We start from the raw sequence: 20,507 nt of genomic DNA on the forward strand, positions 1-20,507 counted from the left end.
TTCACTCCAGGAACCAGAAGAAGATGTACTACTCGATGACGAGTCAGAATAAGACGCCGAATTGCTATATGATCCAGATGAGGAGGAGCTCTGGGACGAAGATTCGGAGTTTGAGGCTGAGCTGCTCCAGGATTCGGAATCGGACGAACTTGAAGAGTGAGACTCCGAATTGGATGCGGAGCTGCTCCATGAACCTGAATTCGAATTGCTGGACGACCACGAGTCTGAGTTAGATCCAGATTCACTCCAGGAACCAGAAGAAGATGTACTACTCGATGACGAGTCAGAATAAGACGCCGAATTGCTATATGATCCAGATGAGGAGGAGCTCTGGGACGTAGATCCGGAATTCGAGGCTGAGCTGCTCCAGGATCCGGAATCGGACGAACTGGAAGAGTGAGACTCCGAATTGGATGCGGAGCTGCTCCATGAACCTGAGTTCGAATCGCTGGACGACCACGAGTCTGAGTTAGATCCAGATTCACTCCAGGAACCGGAAGAAGATGTACTACTCGATGACGAGTCAGAATAAGACGCCGAATTGCTATATGATCCAGATGAGGAGGAGCTCTGGGACGAAGATTCGGAGTTTGAGGCTGAGCTGCTCCAGGATCCGGAATCGGACGAACTTGAAGAGTGAGACTCCGAATTGGATGCCGAGCTACTCCATGAACCTGAATTCGAATTGCTGGACGACCACGAGTCTGAGTTAGATCCAGATTCACTCCAAGAACCAGAAGAAGATGTACTACTCGATGACGAGTCAGAATAAGACGCCGAATTGCTATATGATCCAGATGAGGAGGAGCTCTGGGACGAAGATTCGGAGTTTGAGGCTGAGCTGCTCCAGGATCCAGAATCAGAAGAGCTCTGAGACGTAGATTCAGAATTTGAGGCGGAGCTGCTCCAAGATCCGGAATCGGACGTACTGGAAGAGTGAGACTCTGAATTGGATGCTGAGCTGCTCCATGAACCTGATTCGGAATCGCTCGACGAGCACGAATCTGAGTTAGATCCAGATTCACTCCAGGAACCAGAAGATGATGTACTCCTTGATGAGGAGTCCGAATAAGACGCCGAATTGCTATATGATCCAGATGAGGAGGTGCTCTGGGACGAAGATTCGGAGTTTGAGGCCGAGCCGCTCCAGGATTCAGAATCCGACGAACTGGCTGACGAGGCCTCAGAATAAGACGCCGAATCGCTCCATGAACTTGATTCAGAATCACTTTCCGAGCAAGATTCCGATCTGGAATGTGATGTGCTCCATGATCCCGATTCAGAAGTGCTGGTAGATGTGGATTTCGATTCTGATTCTGAGCGGCTCACTGAGGCAGACGTCGAATCGCTTCTCGACCTAGATTCAGAGTTGCTACGTGATTCAGTATCGGAACACGATCCCGACTCACTTTCATAAATGGATCCAGAGTATTCTGCAGAATCGGCTATCGAGTAAGATTCAGATTCACTCTGAGATGTCGATCCGTAACTATCCCATGTTTTTTCTCGGTGCTCTTGTTTTCCTGTTGCTTCGCTCGTAGCACTACCTTGCTGCTGTTCATACGCTGACCTTTGGTAATTTCCATCTTTATCCTTCGTCCAGGACTCAGTCTGAACTCCACTGTCTTTTGATTCTTGCTTACTCTGCGTTTCAGTTTTATCTTCGGTGTATGATCCTTTCCCATCTGAATTTTGGTAAGATGTTGCACTCTTAGTACTGGCTTCATCCGCTTCATCATGGACTGAGTCTGATTTTTGTGATGAATAAGTCTCTTCTCCGTTGGAATTTGTGTGAACAGTCGACGATGAATGAGAACTCTGATGTTCGCTATGGCTCTCATGGGTACTGCTTATAGTTTTTATGCTCTCGGAATGTTTTGGACCTTCGATAACCCACGTGTGCTTTGGAAATCCATCATCGAATTTCGGTGGGGGTCCACTACCTAGATTTGGTCTCGCGTGAACAACTGCTGCAATTACCAGCAGTTGTACGATAAATCTAGCGAACCTCATCCTGCAAGCAACTCTCAGAAGCCCGTGACAACTGGTGCATTATCTATCCACGCACCATATATATACGCGTAGTTTCAAACAGTGTCCATTTGTCACAATATTTGATCCACACGCCTTCCATAAACATCTATTCCACCTGTTACTCTCTCCGAGAATCGAGTAAACGTCCTATTTGTTAACTTGTTTTTTACAACATAGCATATGCTTGTTTATAATATTTCGAGTCCGGTAGATTGAAAATATCTTTAAGTCATACTCGTATTTTCTTTTTGCTCTTAGTTCTCAACCTACCTCTTACGGCTGGTTTATCAGCTCGGTTTTCGATTTTCAGCAGTCACTGCAAGTGGTCATGCCCTAGAATGATTTGCACCATCTTCAAAAATAAGATATTCATCAAAATATCAACACATAGGCTGACAGAAGACATTCGACGTTCTTAACAGACGTATGCCTTCCGCTAATCATAACAAACATGTAAGCCCAATGTATTCAAATAGTATATGAGACTTTGTCACCGCAAAATTATTTTCGTCGAACCGTTTCAGCCTCTTACTGTCTATTTCTAGCAAAAATTCTTCGCTACTACTTCTTAGGTTTATCAACGATTGAACCTCCATCATTGGACACGTAATCAGCATCCCATTTTGCACAGTGCTGCAATTTCATAATCAATCTTGACCGCTACTATTCTGGAACAATTAGAGACTGATTTGCTACGCAGCCGCGTTTGTAATGTATTCGTTTTATTATTATTCTTTCACTATTCGCAATGCCGCATCATTAATTTCGAACGAATGATCTCATTATCGTCCTGTCATTGACCTGATTAAATCAACGTACAATTTGCAGGTGGATTCAATAAGTGGTCTTAATTCTTGGGGGTTGAAATCGGTAGCGACAGGCCAGTATCAATGATCCTATCATTCCTTAGCTCACCTTTTTAGTGCACATCGAGATGATGAATCTTTCTCGTATTTTTTACATCATTTAATTTCTTGCATCAGGTAGTAAGTAAAACGTGGATGTCTTTATACCTAACGATACTCTTATATTGTGCTCTCGTGATAATTAGCCAGTCGAATGAATCCTAATTTATAAATTCGAATTGCGAGTAACCCTGAGAAGAAGGAACTCGTGATTTATCAAAAATCACCGTTAAAGTAATTACGAGTACATAATCAATCCGGATAAATACCGAAGGTATGGTACCACATTAGAGTCGTGCTGCAATAGAATTTGCAGAGAAAAATTGGAGCGGGGACTCTCTTTATGGATCATGGAATTCGTTAGCCAATCTCATGCGTTCCATCAATCATTCAGCACTACTTCGCCAAATCATCACGTATGCGGTTGCTTCTAAATTCTGTCACCCCATGGGTTTCAGCTAAATGGAGTCTACACAGTTAGGTGTATATTTGAAGCTAAATAAATAAGTAGTATAAATTTCACTTTTCCACTCGTCAATATACATACATGTTATCCTTTCTCGCGTAATTAAACATTCCCCGTGCTCTAAACGTTATCTACAATAAACACAACGTCATAATGTTGGCAATAAAAATTGCAGACGATGATTATTGTTGTAATTTTCGTATAAGTGTATGTCTTGTTAATAAATGTTGGGACAAATGTCCAGCATTGTGAGTTGCTGAAACATTTTAACTTTACAGCTGATCACCTTACAAGTTCCTCTCCGGTAGTGGAACTGTGAAAAGGTGACCGCGACATTTAACGTCATTTCTGAAAATCAATCGTGGTACTTCAGGTTCTTGTATCCAAATTCGAACGTCCAAATGCCGTGCAGGTTTAATTTCCGGTTACACCCTTCGGCAGACGTGATCATGAGGAGATTGTCATGTTGTATAGCGAAATTTATGGAACCAATCAAGAGAAGGTGGAAAAAAAAATTCATTTCCTCAACGTGAATGGTTTCTCTATCCGCAGTGACGACTGAGCTAGCGTTTGCATACGATACACGCAAGTATAAGAATAATTTTCATTACATATTGTACATTTTGTTTGTATTCACAATGGGTGTTTTGCTTGCAAAAGATGTTTTTTTTTATACATATATACCGCGCTAAGCGTATACGGCAACAAGTGGAAAAATTTCCAATTAATTACGTACGTATAAGATAAATGTGCGTATCACATAAAATTTCGCAATAGAACATACGTTTTTGCATTACAGTTTTAAACTTTTCGCATTCTTTCTTCCTCAGTTTTTCATGTAGCTACGGTATTTCATGAAATAAAATTTTGTACTCATGCGCAGAGTGCAATCATAAAATTCGAATTTCGAGCGATTTCAGCAGCTCGTATATAAACGTCTGGTCGGGAAGTAAATTCTTTGGATTTGTACGCCCGGCTCGCGGTCGGTGGTAAAAATTAATTAAAAGTACCGCGGAGTGTTGTTGACACGGTTGTGTCAGGGTAACATTTAAACGGCAAAGGAAAGGTCATGCCGCACTATGGCCACGAACTCTCCCAGGGATTTTACTTCATAGCTTCAGAGCTGCAAAACAAGACCTTATAGTACCACTACACTTTAGCGCTCTTTCGCATCTAGGACTTTCAACAAACAGGAGTCACCGTGAGTCATGTAAATTTGTTACAATTCCGATTGAATTATTTGGTTCGCTGACCATCGTCGGAAAAGATAAACTTCAATTATGGGTTTGTTAGCGCTATCAGTGATTGAAAACTCCATCAAATTCCAAGTTTTGAATCAACACCATCTCTGGTTGGCTAACGCAGCGTCCGTTATAATTTCATATAATGTAATTTGTCGAATATCGTCTACGCCATTCGATGACGAATGAAGTTTAGGCTCAAATAAGCTGCATCACGGTCGTTGTAAATCACTCCTAGGTCTGACCAATATGTCGTCGCAATAAATTACCCCTTCCATTCTTATACCTTCCTCACCGAGCGCACCACGTCCCTCGTTATTATACCTATAAATACGACACCCCGCAGACGATAACCATCCCATCCCAATCCCCGTTGCTCTCCTCCACCTATTCCACCGTTCGTGAGGTGTACAATATACAAAGTATACACGGTATGTATTCCCTACGGAGTAAGCTACCATGGCAATTGTAACAGCGACTGCTAGTTGTTTGGATTAAGCACGAGCAGACCGTAAATTGATGCGCGAAAGGGTAAAATAAAACAGAAAAGAGACGTGAGAGGATAAATTTGAATAAAAAAAAAAAAAAAAAAAAAAAAAAAAAAAATAGAATATTAATGCAGCGGCCCTACCCAGAGCAAAAGCGTCGCGGTAATTACTGCACAAGATACACCTGCGGCGAGTTATCCATATTTCACCCTTGCCGGGTAGAAGAAAATATTTGGAGTACAAAAAGCAGAGAAAATTTATAACAAAAATGGCGAGAGAAAGTCGATATCACTCGCGAGCCGGTGAAGTGGAGAGGGATAGATAGCGTAGTGTACTGATGACTGATGTGACAGCCGAGAGTAAGGATGACGTATTACGTTTCAAAATTACCTCTCAGAAACACCCCTCGGATTAGGCTTAATTTGAATTTCTTACATCTCACGAGCTACCCCATTTCCCGTCGTATACCTGTATCAAGTCATCGTCCCTTATGCTATATTTACCACTCACTCGCGTTTTTCCGTAATTATATACTTGCAAATTTTGAACGGTTATCATTTGATGGATATCCAAGTTTCTGATTAGGTTTCTTTATTTGAGTGATTCGATTTCTTTTTATTCTTCAAATTCATGTTGACGGCGGGCTGCTTAAGTACCACAAAAATATTCCGGCTAAAGTTACGACGCAAATGAGTGTTTCAGCCGTGAAAACTGCCTCATCAAATTCATCATTATTCGATCCACTTTCCGATTCATTCGTATCTTGATGGTCATCTAATTTTCCGGAATCAAAGTACACGAGATTTTAAGATATCCTCTTTTATCGCATAATCGGGAAAAAAGCGAAGTTACATTCACCTTCCGACATTTCCTCGCTAGTTAGAGTTTCGTCTTCTGCACTCATATTATCTTCTTCGAAAATATGTATGTCTTTATATAGCCGAAATATACGAATCTAATATTCGATAATTCGTTTATTGGTACTATGATTTATTCCCACTTTCTTCTTCCGGTAAATTTTTATCAACCGTAGTCGTTACTTCGGAAACTTTTGTATCCAATTGCTGTTTGCCGGATTTCTCTACACAAATATTACATAAATGTGTGATCAATCTTTCGAATGACTATATGCTATAGGTTTTTTTGCTTTTTTTTTTTCAAGAAAAAATAACATCAATTTCTTAATTATTTACCGGAATGATTATTTTTTCCGTTTGAAGCCGAATCAGCAGCATCTGCAGCAGCTTTTCTCAATTTCAAAAGTTTATCTTTCTTGCAATTGTTCTCCGGTGTGCATCCCTTACCCAATCCAGACATTTTTTTTTTTAATTTTTATTACGTTGTAAAGATGTAGGTATCTCTGAATGATGGAATTTTCTTTTTTGTTCAAAACTCATGAAAAGTTAGAAGATGAATTATGAAAAGTATAAGATATGGTTTCCCAGAATTTTCCAATTTTGAGTAAGGATTTGTTGGAATTATCGAATGATAGTGATGAAAAACATTAGACATAAGTACCTAAGACACAAAAGGAAGGACAGAAAATACTGTCTTTGATTTCGTAGTTTGAATTTTTGCTATTTCCTGTATTAGGACTATGCTGATCTTGTTTTAGAGCTTGATATACCTGATGACTAGGTTTTAAAAATTATGAATGTCCGTGGAACGTACATCAATTGACCGAATGTTATCCGTTTGTATTGAATCTAAATTCGGAGCAAAATTATATATTCAGAATAAATTCCATCCGTTACTTATATCATGACCATTTGACACTTTAGTTATGGATTTTTTTCATTTCGTTCGTTGTCCAATGTCACTTTTCCATACATTTTTCTCCGCTTTTTCTCGTTAATTCTTTACGATCATCCCCATTTTCACTAACGCGAAAAGTCGCTATATGTTGTTATTCATAAATTTGCAGTATAATGAATTTCAATTACCTGATTTTGAAAAGAACTTATCGCTTAATTTTATACAACTGAAATGTTTTGAGATAATTGAAAATCGGTTCGCCATGCCGACCGCGTTGTGACTGTGAGGGTAGTCAGCAAATTGTAATTTTTCCTTTTTTTTTTCAAATGCGATAAATCACGATTCCAATAATACATTCATGCAGATATGGAGAGACAACGATTCGGATAAAGACTGAAAGAAAATAAAAAACCAGCAGATAATATAAAATACTATAGAAATGTAGGTATGTATTCAATGACTGCAGCGCGAATTTCCCGTAGAGTGTCGCAGCGTTACGGCGTTATTTCCACTGCGGGTCTATATCTTATTCAGAGGTCTGCACATACCAGCCTTTCACAGACTTTTTCTCACTTCATAGACTATACCTTTTTCACAAACACAGAAAACAAACGTAACAGTGATTGAAAAGCTACAGAAAAGGTAGGGGGAAAAAGAACACATGAGTCATAATTTATATAAAATAAATCACATACAAGGAGAGATTGCGGTTCTCTTCGCGCAATAGAGTCTATGTTGTGAGTATACAGTAGATGAACGATTATTCATTTTGCGGCGTGAATTAAATAGAATCAAGGCCCCCGACAGATACATATAGATCTGGAAATCCAATTACCCTGAGTAATCTTAGAGGCCACTTTGCTCTGCCCTCGATTGACTAATTTATCGCGAAAGGGACGGGTTTAGGGCGCAGGTCTTACAGCGATTGGGTAGGTAACCTTACACTCCCGTACGGTGCGAGCTGCCAGCTTAAATTGTCTCGGAATCTAAATCAACGAGGGTATACGTACGGTACGTGTGTGCATACGTGCATGTGTATTTTATACACATATAATATATGTATACACACATGTGGTACAGGGTCGACGAACGCATTGAGTGTACCAATATGCGCATCTCGAACAATATATACCACATCGCAAATTTTCGTGAATAATATTTACTTTACAAACGAAAGAAATGTATTCCGTTTTATTTAATGCGTATTATATAACGACAAATTTCTGGAGTCGATGACCGACACAGTTATTTTTCAAATAACTGCAAAAGAGTTTTGGATTTTGTTCTCATTGTTTTCTCTTCGATGAATGAAATTTACCTTAAAAACTCCGATTGTAACCGTTCTGTTTTATTATTTTTAAGATCGACGAGTTATTCATGCAGACGTTGACTGATTGAATCCGGTATGAAAACAATCGATTGCAGGGATTGAACGCGCAAGGATTAGCGCGCAGGATGAATTCATCAATGGCCTTCGAAAACCAATAAAACGAAATAATATTGTTCGAGAAAATATCAGAAGCGCAACTCACCCTGGAACTCCTTACGCGCGGCACTGACGGATGTGACGATATTAGCGACGTGACCTAAGACGGTTGCGAAGAGGAGCAGCCCGAAGAGTAATTGACCAATGACGAAGAGGTACTCGCCTTTGCTCCTGGGCCTGCGAATGACACAAAAAAATTTTTGAGTATGAAAATTGCTCCGTCTTTGAATTTTCAGGGCTTCGATCAACCGAAAGCTTGATTCCTTTTGTTACGAGTATAATGCTCACCTTGGTAGGTCACCGATCGTTGTTAACGCTAACGTACACCAGTAGTAACTCTGTAGATACTGTTTGACAACATCGGCGGTTTCCGAATCACCAAAAACCCAGTTTTTGCTACCGAATCCGTTGTTCTTGCATATCAAATGGTAGAGACAAGCGTTCCAATGGAATATCACCAGCAAATAGTGTATCAGTGACGTAGAACGGAACAGATTTGGGTAGTTCGTGTGCCTTTCTGTTCGGTCCATAAAAGCCCAAAATCTACGAATCAGAATGACGAAAGTTGAAGAAAACAGAAAGATCGAATCAGTCGGTGACTGGAGTCGATGAATTCGAATCTAATAATCTGATAATCACCGGTATATCTTAACAAGTCTGAAGCTCCTTAGTATTGAGTTGAACCCGATTGATAGATATAAAAAATCTAGAGGCAACAGGCATAGGCAGTCAATGTAGAACGTGGTACTGTTCATGTAGTGGTGTCTGAGTTTAGTAGCGTCAGTTTGAAGAACACCATCTTCAAGATACCCCGTCCTGAAGTGGAAGACGATGTCAACGAGGTAAAGAAGGTCCGATAAGTAATCCAGACAGAACCAAACTATCAGAGTTTCTCCTAAAACAAAATCAAGTATTTTTCGATTCTGGGGCCAGAAATTCGAACAGTTTTTGCTTTGCAGTACATCAACGATCTATCCATCGAAATGATCGAGTCGCATCGCAGCAATTATTGGCTCTCCAAAGCAAGAACGTTGAGATTTGGATGAGTTTACAACCACGAATCTGAGTTGCTAGCGAATGCCTCGTTCATAGCCCATTGTCAACTGCACAGGATGGGATCAACTTTTGCACATAATTGTCATTCGTCGTTTATCGTTTATCATTTATCATTTTTCACTTTTTAGTTTTTTTTTTTTTTTTCAAACAAACTCTACCCACCGTTTATTTCCTGAAAGGCGAACCTGTAGATGATGACCCAAAAATTGTAAAGAAAGGCAAGTGATACGACCATAGACCAGTAATAGCAGAGTCTTCCCGCGGGATCAAAAACGAAAGACCAATTGGGTGCGCCTGTTCTAAAACCCCGGGTTCCAGGCTGTCCTGGAAATCCTCTGCTTCCTCTCTGCTGTTGCTGCTGCTGAGCTGTATATCTCCTTAAAAAAATTCAGCGCTCTTAAAAAATGTTCAAAACTGATGAGGGTATTTCACTACTCGAAAACTGTTCCAGCTGGATTTCGGAAACCTTCGAAAAGTGGCTCGGAAACTTTCTATTCCAAGTAGTCAACTCAGATCTTGTGAAGGCAAAACAAGCATTAACTCACGTTTCAGTCCCGTTACAGCTGTTGGCACTATTGAGGTGATTCGTTGATTGATTATGAAGATGAGCACCAGCGTCTCTGGAAGATGATAGGGTAATGGCGTTGGGTATTTTGAGTCTTCCTCTGAGGTCCCTTCTCCTAGTTTTCCTGCTAAGATCTAGTTCGCTAGCGGCCGAGCTTACAGCAGCTGCCCTGTTTACATACGCTGCCGACAGCGAGTCCCTCGATGATGAAAAGTATCGCTGCGACACAGAGTAAACCTGCAGGACACGCCGGTCTAACATTTTAGAGGGGGATATCAGGGAAATATTAGGATGACTACGGAGAGTATGAACACCACTCTTTCTTTTCAGTCTTACGTTGAGAAAAATATATTGAATAGTCTCTAATTTACGAGCCGGCATTTTTTACGTAGTTAAACGGCTAACCTGTTGTTGTTGTTGATGATAATAATGATGACTGGGCGTGTGTCTCCCCATGAGTTTGCAGCTAACAAGGTCGATTAAACTCTGCCTAGAATTATTACCACCTCTAGAAACGCTTTCCATACTTTTGCTAGAGTCATCGCCCCGCATTCTAGGCGAATTATCTCTCATCTTATCGCCGCATCCCAAAATTGAAGTCGAGTCACCCAATCGGTCACCAACGGCGCCTGGACCAGCAGAAGTTATGATGCCTGAAACCAGAATGAAAAGAGAAAAGAAGAAACAAGAAGTGGATAAAAGAGAAATAATCAAATGGGATGGAGATAAAAAGAAAGTACAAAGGGGTCAAACGTTGTGACGTCATCGCAGTAGGGTTGATATTGATCGTTTGGTGTGACGCCGATTGGGTATTGCCATCTCACTCAATCAATTATCGTTTAGTGAGTAAAGAAAAGGGAAATGATGAAGGTGCAGAACGACAGTAACCAATATTGACTACTCCATTAAGAAGGATAATTCATTTCATCCAATACCGCTAGTTGCGGTAAAACTTGCTCGACTACTTCTCCGATTCGTGGGGGAGAAAAAACAAACAAATAAATACGTGGTCACTGTTCCAGTGCGCGATTCTCTCTAAAAATTTCAAATTTACAATTGAAAGGATGCCAATTGTACCCGAGTACAAAAATTCTCCAGGACACGTAAATTCCCGCAGTTTCACGATAGAAAATCGAGATCCAAATTTTCATATAGTGTACCAAGAATGAATCGACACTTTCACCTTATTTCACCAATACCGACGATAAATCTAACACAACAAAATACTCGCGTCAATTTTCGTCTTGGCATTTCTAAATCCAGTGGGTAGAGCTTCTATAGTAATTGGCACGGAACCAACTTAGTTTTTATTCGTATACTGCAAACGTATTTTATAATGTGTATATACGGTACATGGATGTAGTCCTGTCACTAATGCAGGGTACATTTTGGCAACAATCCAGAATGTTCCTGGATTTCTGCCCGGCACCGTCATCAACGATTCCTTCTACCCCTATATATATGTGTATATCTGTAAACGCGAAACGGGTTCACCCGGTCGTACAACCGCAGAGACAAACTGGCCAACACCCTGCGCAAAAAAAAAAAATGGTGTTTCCGTTTTGAGGGTAGGGAAAAAAAATTCAATCCAAAACAAAGGGGTACTGTGGAGTCCGGTAAACGTTTGGTAAATTTGTTTTGCTGCTTTTCTTTCACATCGTCTTTGCGGGGTCGATATCGGTTGCCTCCGTATCTTTTTTTCTCTCTTTTTTCATTCATTCTCTCTTCGCTCTATCGATTTACGATCAAGCCTTAGATTATTTTTTTCATCGTATATAATATTGTTCGTGCAATAAAAATTTTGCCGATGTTATTAATATAACGTTGTATACGATAACATCGGAAGTACGTGAAAATCAAACTGTGTGCTATAAGATCCTCGCATTTATGACCACTGCGTGTATCATTCATGGAGCCTTAATCTCGCATCCCGTCTATACGCGTCTTTCAATCCGTATTTTTTATCTTTCAATTTATCATTTTTCTTCTCCCGTAAAGAGGAGTTGGACAAAAAGGGCCTTAACAAAGAAAATAAGAAAAAGGGAAAATAATTCTACCGCTGAAATCATCAATCGACGTACCAGGTACGCATCTGGGTGCAGGTGCAGCGGGTGCAGGAGGTACGGACGTAGCGACGCTGTAGAGCGTCTGTCCACTTCCATATTTGCAATGACACGGTGTGGTCGGCGTGACGCTTTCCCCGCTTCTCGTTCCAACGCCAACGACCGAAATTTCATCGAGTTCATGACCGCTATCGTAGTGGCACAATCTGGTAGCACTCGTTGTCGCTGCACCGCCACTTCCGGATCCGCCGACTCCGCAACTTCCGCTTCCGGTAATACCATCGCCGGAATTGCTTCGTCCTCCTCTACCGCCCCCGCCGCCGGTGCTTCGCCCCCTCAGCGAAAGCACCAGCCGTTTGGCGCTCGACGACATTCCTCGAAGGTGATCCAGCTTCCGACCAATTCTTTCGACTATCCGACCGGTGAATATGCCAATTATTTTTCGTCCTCTCGTCTCCGTTCCGTTCTTCGATGACCGCTAGGTGAACGACTACCTGCGTCACCGTGTTACTTTGGTATTGACGAAGGGAAAGTGGGTTGTACGATTATCGTAGGAAAATGGCTGACGGAAATACAAGGAGAAATAGAGACGAGGATCCCGAAGACCTTTGAAGCCCGCTAAGCGAGAAATCACTGACGTCACCGTACCCCCGTAATCGGCATTATGGTCTCAATTCCCGCAGAAACCCTCTTCTTCTCAACGAACCTCCGCGATATTCGGAAACTTCATGTAAACGATGTATCGAGTCGAGATTTGATCCCTCCGAAAAGTATGCTGTCCGCATCTGAGTGACGCAGAGATTTTCCGATCGTTTTCACTCTGTAAAGAAGAAGAAAATGAAAAGAAAATTAATTGATAAGTATATAAAAGCAGACGAAGGAAGCTCGAGAATCCATTTGACGAGGAAAGTCAAATGAGATATTATTTTTATCTCGTTCTCTTCAGGTCTTTAGTCAGCCCCACCTAATTGGTGACGTCCCCTATTGTGATCGGTAAATGTGCGGCTGTTAAATAAGTAAAGTAAAATCTGTTGGCAGGGTTGATTCGCCCAAAGGCTGATATACATATATATGTGTTAGCAAAACTCCAGCTGTGCATATAAGTACAGGTATAGGTACGCAGTAGTTTGTGTAGACGGAAAAGCAATTACCCGGAATGTAGAGTCCGTTCCAGAGCAACATGTGGTTCAAGAAACCATCAGCTGCGCAAACTCAATGGTCGCTACTAGCTACTAATACCGCTGTTGCTGATGAGGTGCACACGTAACATATCTATGCCGATAGCAAGAATCGCTAACACGAGTATAATTAACAAAAAGAGGTGGAAATAATGTAAGTCACCAGGGAATCAGAACGAATAAGAGAAAGGGAAAAAACCGTGGCAAACTGTTTTCATAAATTCAATTAGCCATACTTTTGGCACGGATTTAATTTGTTCCAACCCCCTCACGCGGATTACATGTACCAGGTTGAGTGCGTCGCGGTAGCCTTTTTTTCGCTCTTTCAAATTTTTTCATCCACATATAGGGGCCTGTAGAAAGAAAAAAACTGTCCAACGTTTTTATATACTTTCGGTTTGAAAGTTCGTCCTGTTCGAATCGCGCGGTGAGCTTTACATTTTTTTGTTTCTAATTCTATTGCTTTCGTGTCCGAATTGAAGAAGGCATCGAATTCAAGAATTCCCTATCCACCGTACTGAAAAAAGGAGTAAAAAGGAAAAAGAAAGATTTTTATATCCACGCACACGACGCCGTACGAAAATTCGCCCGGTTTCGCATTGTTTGCGAAAACAATAGGCGAGAAGTGTCGAATCCTAGAGAACAATCATTACAGGTAGTACACGATGATAAGCCTTCGTGTATACCTATATAAACCCGGTGCCATGATTTCAGAGGAATTACGGGCAAGGGGGTCGGTGCGGGACCGGATGGTTTCCATGACAACCGTACGAGAGACACGCGAACCTCTCATGCGCGTTACGTTATAAGAGGGATTCGGCGAGCGTGTTCGCGATTCGCGAAAATGGGGGTGGCAGAAGGGGGCGAATGGTTCGCGGTTTCGGTCGGGGGTGTATTCGGTGATGGTGCGAGGCGAATGGACCACGAGGAGCGGAGCGACCGTATACAATTCGACAAAATTGAATTCTGTCCACCCCACAAAATGAAATAAATTTATCATTTTCAAAATCATCGATCACTACATATTCCCCCCCCCCCCCCCCCCCCCCCCCCTCCACACCTGCATATGTACGACTCTGCAGATTATGTATACGATTGTAAAGCTTACATACGTGGTGAACGTTTTTTATTTTTAGGAAAAAGGCGGAAACGTGTATGCGCTTACTATTTATTCGTTTCTTTATCTTTTTTTCATTTTACTGGGAACGATATTTCACCTCCCGTACATTCGGAGAAAAATATGAGCTGAGCCGCGATATTCTCACCCTAGCAGGTAGTCGGGGTATGGAAAATGGGAAGGTGTCTAATATAGCGAAATTGTGCGAAGTGGCTTTACGGTAATTCCGTTGAATTAAGGCCGTCGGTTCCCGAGTATTTTCCCAGACTGCTTAACGCGCGGGAGGAAAACTTCCCTTTCGCGTCCTTTTTCCCTCCTCCGACTTCTCTTACGCTCCCACCCCCGAACCTCTGATTTTTTTTTCTTCCTTTTATTCCATTCCTCCCGTACCACCGCACTTTCTCCATTTCCGCTATTTTTACCGTTTTAACAGTCCGGAAGTAACGCGCTTGGCACGTCGCAACCGAGGATACCTTTTTTTCTTTTTTCTACCGATTTTTTTGAGGAAGATTCAACCCTGCAGTTGAATACTTTTTATTGGAGCTACTTTTGTTCCTTGGTCGGGATCCTGTTTTTCCATTATTTTCACAGAGAGAAAAAGGACAAATTTGGGGGGATTTTAACAAGTACAGGTAAAGTGGGTTTGACGGGCAGACGGAAGGAGCAAAATTTGAACTTTGAGACTCCAGGTATACTCACAGGACTCCGATCGAGTGGTGGGCTTGTGAAAATCTGGACGTTTGTCAATCGCGAAAATAAGGAAAAAAAAAAAAATAAATAAAAAAGAGAATCGTCAGAGAGCGGAGAATCCAAAGAGATTGCGATGAACACTTGCCCCGGACGTTGATAAAATATATTGCGATCGATGAGCACACACGGCACTGATTATAGAATTATAATTTTACGTCTGAATATTGAATTTGACACAATCTTTTGACAGTAATATTCACATTCACGAACGTGAACGTGTGCGAAGTCCTCTTCTAAAACTTTACAATATCCTGCTCATTATTTTACGATGTGAATATCATACGACCAACTCTTTGAAGTCAGACGTTGACACCTCGTGGAACATTTATGAGATGTGAAATTTCCACCGGCCGAGTAGAGTAAGTGGAAATTCCGAGTGTTGAATTTCTAACAAAATCGAGACTCCGTAACCCCGGAATCCTCTGGGATATACTATTTGTTTGTTATATTAGAATTTACTGGATTTCAGATCATCCCCGATCGGGAATCAAACTCCGGCGGATGAATTAAACGACCGATTCAAAGTAGCGAGATGTGAGGTGTTCTTGCATTCCGACGACCTTGCCAATGGATCCTAGATACATACATCCGACGGCGACAAACCACCTCCCGAGGGATCGTTGAATTCATTAAAGGTTTTAAAATATCGTGTTAGTTTCTCGTGACGGAGAGAAAAGCTGACTGGCTGCTGCCGCTGCAACCGTCGATCGATCAACCGAAGCACTCGCGCGGGTAACGCAGCTGGTGACACACAGAGCAGCTACTGCAGGTTTTTCTTCTTCATTTTTTCGTTGTTTTATTAATTTTATTTTTCACACTGTTCCGCGAATTGTTAATCATCGGCGAACCGGGCGACGATATTGACTGTTTGAAAATTTACCGCCATCTTCGGTCAATTAATTCTCCCGTTTTTCCGTCTGGACGGTTTCAAAATCCCGTCCATATCGATCAGCCAACATTCGATCATAACGAGGAGGACCTTAATGCAGACGGTCTCCAAAGACTTAAAATCATCCTCAGGGGATGGAAGAAAATTTTCTCCCAAGGTTTACGATAACGTCCTGTACGACATGACCTTGTCCCGCCACTTCAATTCCCTTTTATGTACCTATCCTCGATGAACATTATGCCGTCCAGTTCGCGTTGATGTCCCGCTGTTTGGCACCGAAAAGTCAAAAGTTATATCGAAACCGGTTATCGTTACGACTTCGTTTTCCTTTTTTTTTCTTCTTGAGAAAACTAGCAAATTTAAGCAGAGGGTTATTGAACGATCCCTTTTCACTGTAACACCTCATCAGCATTACTGTATCATACGGTCTAGGGATGACGACGATTCCAGTTTATTTAATCAAAAGCCATTTTTAGGGTTTCCAAAATCGGAACCATCCACCTGCGTCGGTGATTATCTATCTTCGCATAGACGACACCGTCCCAAATTTCATATTCCGTCGGGCGGGTCGGAAGTCCACGGTAGTCGAAGCGGGTATTGAAAAATTTTGAAAAAAAAAAATATACGTATGCTACTATAACGGGGATAACGGCCTTTCGATACCGACGTTCTGGAGGAGCGGCTATGGCGGCGGCCTAGCTCTCACTACTGGGTCTCGCAGGCAGGGTATTCTCGGGTGCGTCGGGAACTAAAGAGGGTTGCGGGGTTTCCAGAGGGATGCGGAGTACCGGTATATTCCAGCATCCAAACGCGCAGGAGCAGGCCGTATCAAACCACGAGATGATGGAGGGTCGCGCTCTACGTACACCAAGGATTTCAAGGGGATGAGGTGTCGGGAAGAGGAGGGTGGTGCTGAGGGTGAAGAGACTGTGGAAAGAGGATCTGCTTTACCGGCGGAACTCGCATGAAGGCATATTCCCTCAATATTGTTCGTGTCAAAGGGCCAGCGAGGTTCATTATCGCGGAGTTGGTTCACGTCGGTCTACTTTCATTTTATGAATTATGTTTATCATATAATTGTTACAATTCAACTCCCGATTTTGAAGGGTGTACAATTAGCCAACTGTCGCATTATATTGTAAAATTAGAGTCACTGAGAAATTTATATACCCTGGTGGTCGTTATGTACGTACTTATATATTGAACCACATGTCGTGGGGGGTAGTGTGTAAAATTGAATACCAAAAAATATTACTGCGGATAGCGATGGCTATTGACGAACAAAAAATTGTTTTCTGTAGGTACGGCACAGTGTGAATCTTTGTAGACTGTATACAGTACCATAATACACACTTGTGCAGATCCTTATATATTATTCATAGGAGATACATCTCTTTCATCATTTTTCCTTTTACTCGAGGTCCCTCGCGTTTCAGCGGGTGAGTGGCAGATCGATGTCAAATCTCGCGAGGTTTTTCAGAACACTAATCGTATTCACAGAGGGCTAGGGGATGCGAGAAAAAGGGGGTTTCCCTCGCTCTTCTCGTCTTATTATACAAATAGCACCCCCTCTCGACATCTGAAGAAAAATTTTAAATAGGCGTGGCGGATTCGACAATCGCGCCGTAACAATTTCAATGTGAAAATTTCAATCACTTCGATCTTACGCTCTGAAAGATTTATGTTACGTACGATTCAATCGTCTCTTGTATACATATGTACGTACGTACACACATAATGTGTGTATCCTGTGCAAGAAAATCTTTCACCTCATCCTTCATCTCCATCCCCCCGTTCCTCGAGCATCATTCTCGAGGCAAAATACAGCTTATCCTAAGTCGAAGCGGATGAAGCTAACCGCTGTCCCTCGGGATGGCACAGTAATAGTCCTTAAATCAGTGTAAACCTTGCACGCCAGGGTATGAATACAGTACAGTGAAAGTCGGGTACGGTTTTGGAGGAAAGGGGAGGGCTGCAGGAGAAAGAGAAGGAGAGTTTGGCCCCCTGCTTTTTTCAACAGGATCAACGCTTGCATGTGTACAAGAATTATATGTATAACCGACGTCAACGTGATGTGTACAGAGGTAGCTACTCTGGGTTGTATGTACACAGAATTTGGGACAAACGTGTTCGCAGGAGTATGTGGCTTGTGACTAGGGGGACATCCAGGAGAACATGAGGAAAAGGAGGACGCGGAAGAGGAGGAGGAGCTGGTAGTGGTGTAAGTTGTTTGTCACCCTACAGAGACAGGAATCAGAAGCGAGTCGGGAGAAAGCCCTAAATTAATTACCCCTTACATCTCGTACACGGCATACCGCATATGATTATTTCCAAAATTCCGTGTAGAAAGTAAATAAATTTCAAGCTAGCTCCAATTTACCGGGGGAAGAGCTGGTTGCAGATTTAGTTACCGTGTACATATAGGGCGGCTTGAATTCTCGATGGAAGTGGAGATTTAGACCCTATCGGCATTATATAACCTGAACATAAAACCGCCAAGGCCATTCGCCATTCAGACGCACGATTAACTTGATTAGACAGCTATAATTGTGTAAATCGACCATTAAATTAATAGGGAATTCATTAATTATAATTAAGCGATTATCCCATTTCAAACTTTCGATCCGAAGTCGAACGATTTTCGAATGAAATGTTTTTTGTATTATTTTTCTCGTGCCTTTTTTTTGCTAATTAATCGAGTCTGAAGGGCAGAATTGGACGGATGTATATATGTATATGTATATATATATTTAATTTCGTGCGAGTGGTTTCTTTCGACATCGAGCTGCCGTGGGGTGAAAACCTTTAATTACCGAATTCCAATTGAATCTGATATCTATAGTACATCGCACGGGTGTCATATATGATATAATTTTATGAAATACGCTGATGAACTTATCTACACAATTTTCAAAGACAAAATTGCCGTGTATTAAATAAAAGCGGGGCAATGGGAATAATATCTGGAATGTTGAAACCTCGGGAGTATCGGATGGGGTACCTCCATAACTTGATGTCGCGTTTTAGCCCGCGAAAGTAAAATTACTTTTACGACTCGAGGCGAAGCGATGCCGTAACGGCAGCGGTTTAACGATGTCGAAGTTATGACATCTTGTATATGCCAGCTACGTACATCTACATACCCATACAGATATATAAAAATACATACTTCCTAACGTCATAGAGTGTATATATTTCCACACTTGGCCAATTTCAATTTTAATGTTAAAACGATGTAGGGTAGGTCGTGAAAACGGTGATTTTCAGTAAGAAACATTATTTGATTACACATGTTTAATTACTGGTAATGGAAGAATCTTGATTGCAGATTGTGGTACACATCACATGATCGGTAGGTTTTACCGCAACCTTCGGGTTACAAAATTCAGTACAACTGATCGAAAAATGTGTTGTTGAAGTCGAACAGTGACTACGATTTTCCTCAACGTACAATTTTTTTTGTTGCAGTTTTGAGTTAAAAAATCGACATTAGGTAGAAGTCGAATTCACCGATTAACGCATCTATATGTCTCGGGATGATGATAAGAGGAGAATGTTGGTTGATTTCGAGGTGCAATTAAAAATTATTATTTTTTTACTTCTGTTTAAGGTTTTTAAACCTTGTCGCAGTGGAAAATCCAGTGTATGAGCATCAGCGCCACCAGCAGTAGCAGAAGCAGCAGCTCACATTGATTTTCGAGGGGGCTAAGGAACGCAGGGACGTTACTGCCGACGGATGGAACCCTGCTACCTTAGAATTTCCATGATATTATGCTATAACTATGTATATTCGCGTGGATACTATACCCGTATGTTTACGCAGACATACAGTTACATCCTCATCGAACGCGATTTTTGAAAAAAAAAAAAGGACAGAAAATCGAATATTATATCCTTCCAAAGACTGCATTCGGGCAATATGGAGTGATTTTATAAAATTAAGTGTAATAATGATACTTTTTATCTATAGCAAATGCCGGGGGGGGGGGACACGTTAGAAGAGATGAGAGAAAAAAAGGAATAAATAAGAAACTGAAAAAAGCAAAGGAATAAAAATTATTTGGCAATTATTCGGGGAAGGAAAAGGAGGAGGGGGGCTTTAAACGACGTCGTAAATATACCCTGAATTCGTTTTGCAGGGGTGGGTTGGTTGGCTGGTTCGAGCTAATGCCCGTGCTTAAAAAGTAAAAATACCGAATCTCTGTCTCAAACTCCTAAAGAAACAACCCTGCGAACCTCTTTATCTTAAACTCTGCAAGGCAGCCAGCCTCTTTTTCGAAGAATTAAAACTTTGAGAATACAATTATCGCTGTTCGCATTGAAACGGTATAGCTATGAGGTGTAGGTATAAAAGAAAAAACAAGTAAATAACAAAAATATGTAAATTATGTGCAAGTGGTAAGAGAATTTTTACAGAGATAATTATTTGGAGAAAATAGTGATAACAACGTACAAAAACTGATCGTAAGACGGGAGATAATTTTCTTTTAAAGTTTTTAGTAGTAGATATACAC

At 41.4% G+C, this 20,507-nt stretch overlaps 1 protein-coding gene and 3 long non-coding RNA genes across 4 annotated transcripts; 3 read left to right on the forward strand and 1 right to left on the reverse strand.

Annotated features, from left to right (window-relative positions):
• Window positions 1–3,773: 3,773 nt before the first annotated feature.
• Window positions 3,774–8,752, forward strand: LOC125500272. The gene is made up of 3 exons (XR_007277554.1): window positions 3,774–3,994; window positions 8,252–8,530; window positions 8,612–8,752. It is a non-coding gene; the product is annotated as an uncharacterized LOC125500272 (long non-coding RNA).
• LOC105691817 (cyclic nucleotide-gated cation channel alpha-3-like) lies at window positions 5,873–16,769 on the reverse strand. The gene is made up of 9 exons (XM_048652547.1): window positions 15,054–16,769; window positions 12,078–12,879; window positions 10,402–10,649; window positions 9,977–10,233; window positions 9,594–9,808; window positions 9,015–9,270; window positions 8,664–8,918; window positions 6,328–8,552; window positions 5,873–6,215 (listed from the first exon to the last, which is right to left on the reverse strand). The coding sequence occupies exons 2-8, from the start codon at window positions 12,430–12,432 to the stop codon at window positions 8,405–8,407; spliced, it is 1,734 nt and encodes a 577-aa protein (XP_048508504.1). The 5' UTR covers window positions 12,433–12,879; window positions 15,054–16,769; the 3' UTR covers window positions 5,873–6,215; window positions 6,328–8,404.
• LOC125500273 lies at window positions 13,381–14,245 on the forward strand. The gene is made up of 2 exons (XR_007277555.1): window positions 13,381–13,892; window positions 13,952–14,245. It is a non-coding gene; the product is annotated as an uncharacterized LOC125500273 (long non-coding RNA).
• Window positions 15,736–19,968, forward strand: LOC125500274. The gene is made up of 3 exons (XR_007277556.1): window positions 15,736–15,873; window positions 16,767–18,214; window positions 19,604–19,968. It is a non-coding gene; the product is annotated as an uncharacterized LOC125500274 (long non-coding RNA).
• Window positions 19,969–20,507: the final 539 nt, after the last annotated feature.

The sequence above is a fragment of the Athalia rosae genome, chromosome 3, assembly GCF_917208135.1.
Source record: "Athalia rosae chromosome 3, iyAthRosa1.1, whole genome shotgun sequence".
Classification (NCBI taxonomy): Eukaryota; Metazoa; Arthropoda; class Insecta; order Hymenoptera; family Athaliidae; genus Athalia; species Athalia rosae.